The 4,377-nt window shown below is 32.5% G+C and overlaps 1 protein-coding gene across 1 annotated transcript in view; it reads left to right on the forward strand.

The window, feature by feature from the left end:
- Nucleotides 1-3,307: 3,307 nt before the first annotated feature.
- Nucleotides 3,308-4,377, forward strand: part of LOC106870595 (transcription factor SOX-9) — a 492,359-nt gene continuing 491,289 nt past the window's right edge. Inside the window, exon 1 of the mRNA XM_052976833.1 lies at nt 3,308-3,450. Coding sequence (XP_052832793.1) covers nt 3,431-3,450 — 20 coding nt within the window. The 5' untranslated portion in view covers nt 3,308-3,430. The remainder of the gene's footprint in view (nt 3,451-4,377) is intronic.

Raw genomic sequence — 4,377 nt, forward strand, 5'->3', positions numbered from 1 at the left:
TCTATTTTTCAATTATTACAAATCACGGAGGAGGGAGCCGGTTTCCAACAAAGATAAAAGCTCCATCTTTGGGATGTAGTTAACACAGACAAATTCACATTTGGAACTTGAGAAAAGTCTTGCATACTTTTACTGTTCCATTCACAGATTGCACTTGTATGAATTAGCCGGTCGATTTCTCTTTCTGAAAATCCCAGTTTATCCAGATTTTCTTTTAAACATGTACTAACAAAACCTAGTGCTCCAATTATTATAGATATAACTATGAATTCAATGTCTGGATATAAAAGCTGGCGGTTTCGAAGCTGTTATCCATAAATATTCTCTTTTTCTTTGATTTTCAAAGAGATATGTATGCATATATATATTACCTAGGCCTTAAATATGTTTTTCTCTTCTCTGTGTATGTCTAATTTACTCGTTCTTCTGGCGATACAGCAGAAGGGAGTGATATGTAGGTGGTGTAGATAGTGGATGGCTGTCACTGAAAAAACGCAGTACGTTGAAATGACGTGATTTGGTAGTTCCGACACCAATAGCAGATGATTCTCGTCTAACAATGGTATAAATATTTGTGCTTTACCATACAATTATGTGAGAGGTTGTCTCTAGAATACTGAAGTATTTGGTGTTCTAACAAAACATTCACGTTAAGTTGGATATAAGGATTATATGTATTTACATACATATGTGTGCGTGTGTGTGTGTGTGTGTGTGTGTGTGTGTGTGTGTGTGTGTGTGTGTGTGTGTGTGTGTGTGTGTGTGTGTGTGTGTGTGTGTGTGTGTGTGTATGTAAAATAGGAAGTCGATTGATTGACATGGCGTCATTCAAAGACATACTCTAACCACAGAAAGTAGCGTCGTCTCTCTTTGAACTTACTAAAGCTCATATAAGGATCTCTACTTCTCCGAGCTGGCTAGTCTCATGTCATCTTCACTGAAGCGCTAACGTCTCAACAACATCTTTACAACTTCCATCAACCATTGTTTGGATTGGTACAATTATCCACTATTGCTGCTACTTCTTCTCACACGGACACTGCGGAGTCACTGTCCGTACAACGATCAACCTGACTGGCACGGCATAATATTTCTTGACTTCTTACTTAAGAAGATGAACCATTGGACCTAAAATATATAAGGCTTATTAAACTGTTTCCTTTTCTCGTTGTAAGAAGCTCTCCGTCTTTTCTTTTTCTGTACACACACACACATTCACGAGTCGGTGTTTGTTAATGACAGCCATACATAATAGCTAGGATATTTTCATATACTTAATGTAATAAAGTAGTAAGTAACACACAGCAAACATCAAAGTTTCAAAATAATTTATCTGTGCTAGAGATTATCACATCAACAATTTACCCTTGGATATTTCCCCGATTAGCAGAAATAATTCATTAAATATAATCATCTTGTTTCTTTAACATCTTGTTTCTTTGGTGTGGGAGGGATCTTGAAAGAAAGGTCTGAACTGAACAGAACTTAATTTAACTTGAATGTTGTTTACGCAAAGTCGAATTAATTGCCTGGAGGATCTACCAGCCAAAACATTGTCTTGTATCTTACCTGTTGAAATTGAAATTAATGACTTTAGAGTTTAAGTTGGCACTACAAAAATATTGGCTCTGGAGTTATTACAGTCTCTTATCTTTTCTTGTACAAACGTAAAGTTTTATTCAATAGAATAGTTATAGTTGATAAAAGAATTTGTTGCCGAGAAAAATACTAAGATATAACTATAAAAATATAGTTTGCTTTCCTTTAGCATATATTACACTATCAAAAAATAAAATTTTACGAATGCTTTTATATCAATATACATTTCGAATTCAGATCAGCGTAGATTAGTATAATATTATTCTCAACTATTTCTACTATACACAGAAAGTATAACATTACTCTTATTTTGAACATGGGAAGCAACGTTGCAACGTTGATTTATAACTTGCAGACAACATATACTTGTAGGATGACGATGTATTGTGGGAGAAAAGCTATTGGTGAACAGAGTATACCATCCTGTTTCAATTCCTGGCCTTGTTCTATCTCAAGTATATTCATGTAATCTAATCTTTCTTTTCTATAGTAAACATAGTAACTGATATATTGGTAAAAATGTAAGTAGAATAGCTTTATAATGCCGAAATTATATGAGATTATGTTTTACTAGAGGACTATTTTATTTATAATAATCGCAAATTTGAATTAATTCGTCGGTTTGGATGAGCGTGAATTCTGACGTCTTGTATAAATACTTCAGTGAACGAAAAATTTAAGTGTTGGGAGAAACAGCTCAGGAATACAAGCTGGAAAACGAATAAAAGTTTATTTTATTGATACAAAAATCCCTATTTTATAGTTGTAAAATTTATATCATCTTTAAAGATAAGGAGAAGATCCACTTGGAGTTATTCTATCTGACGTGATACTCCTGAGAATATGGTTCCAGAAAATATGGAAGTTTTGTTAGTATTTAGTCAATTGTCATAGTGCTATTTAGAACAATTATCTGATTGGAAAACAAGAAGATAGATTATCGGGGTGCATGAAAGTGTCAACGAGTTGTATAGGATACGGATAGATAGTTCTATGAAGCGTGTAAGGGTCGACAAGGTTTCTGGGTGATACACAGGTCAGTGGTTTTTAGAGTGCGTGTGACGATCAACTAACTGGGTGGGACACAGGTGGTAAGATCGTTGATGCTGTAGCTATGATAAATACTGGCAAAAGAACATTTCAGATATAAAGTGTAAACAGAAGCAACATGAATATTAATTTTGCGGCGGACATTCGACCAATGCTTCAGTCGATTAGGAAAACACGAAAAGAGAATGTTCTATTGATTACTGAAGTTCTCTGCCAGTTTTGGTAAAACACACTATCTCTTATTAATTCATAGATATATACATTCAATAACATCTTTCTCTTTTCTTCACAGTACAGCTTTTTCTTTGAGAGATTTTTATTTTTATATTTGTCTTCGTTTCAAAAAAAGTCAGGTTTTACGAATGATTTTTGTTAGTTTTGTTTTTGTTACTGTTCTCTAAGGAATACATGAGTCCAAACTACACATGCTAGTACTGTCTCAGAAAGATAAGGTAGTCAAAGAATATTTATATTCAATACAAACGTTCTGTGTTCTTGTAAAAACCGATGTATAATTTCTCTTTTTCTTCTGCCATTTATCAGGTGACTAAAAGTAAAAATGGAAAAATTCAAAAACATAAAGCACACATACAGGACATATTTGCAGAATGAATAAAGTATACTTATTTATGTGTTTATTTATTATTTATTATCATGCGATTGTTCTTCTGTCAGACCGTATCAGATACTAGTAAAGTGTCTTGTCTCGATGTATATTATAACATTTGCACCTTCATTCGTGAATATATCTATATAAGATAGTTCCTAATCGTGGCGATAGATGAAACAGATCAATCCAGGGTAAGATCTTTAATTTTCATCCTACCCCTTTACCTATCCCTCCTCCAATACAAATTTTGATCAGTAATTTATACTATATTAATGAGGCGTTTAAAAGCATTGAAATCGATTAATATCTTTTATAATTACAAAGGCGGGGCGACGGCATAGATAGTAGAAGAGAAAACTGATATTTCAAAGACTTTTATCCTTAGAGGAAACCTTACTAGGGATCGCTTTACATTTCTATCCGTCAGGAAAAAGAAAATAAGATTACTTTATCAATTCAGACTTCAATACATAACTTCAGAAAATTCGGTTTATTATACAGCGAAAAAACAAACAAACAATAACAACCAAAAACAAAAGTAAATAAGCGAAAAAGAACTTCAAAAATACATTATTAAAAAAATTCCATAATAAACTTTAACCATCGTCATTAACGTTTCATTTGCCCTCTCTTACTGTTGTCGTTACAATTATTATTATTATTATTATTATTTTTGTTGTTGCTGTTATTGTTGCTGTTGTTGTTCTTGTAATCATATTCATTAAAATCTCACTCAGACGAGTTGTGCCTTTCATCCCGCACCCCATCTCAGGGGTCGATAAAGTTATTGTAAAATACTGGGGTCCACCTTACCTTACAAGTGTTGGCCTTGTACCTAAATCAGAGACTGCTATAATAATGATGATGATGATGATGACGATGATAATAATAATAATGATAATAATAATAATAATAATAATAATAATAATAATAATAATAATAATAATAAGTAGAAGAAGAAAGTTATTATTATTATTATTATTATTATTATTATTATTATTATTATTATTATTGATTTAACTCAGGTTCATTCTTATTCCTGGTAAAATGCATGTGGGTAGCGAGTAATCTTAAGTATCCACAAATTTTCAATAATTTTTCAAGTGCTTAAGACCCTC

The sequence above is a fragment of the Octopus bimaculoides genome, chromosome 2, assembly GCF_001194135.2.
Source record: "Octopus bimaculoides isolate UCB-OBI-ISO-001 chromosome 2, ASM119413v2, whole genome shotgun sequence".
Classification (NCBI taxonomy): domain Eukaryota; kingdom Metazoa; phylum Mollusca; class Cephalopoda; order Octopoda; family Octopodidae; genus Octopus; species Octopus bimaculoides.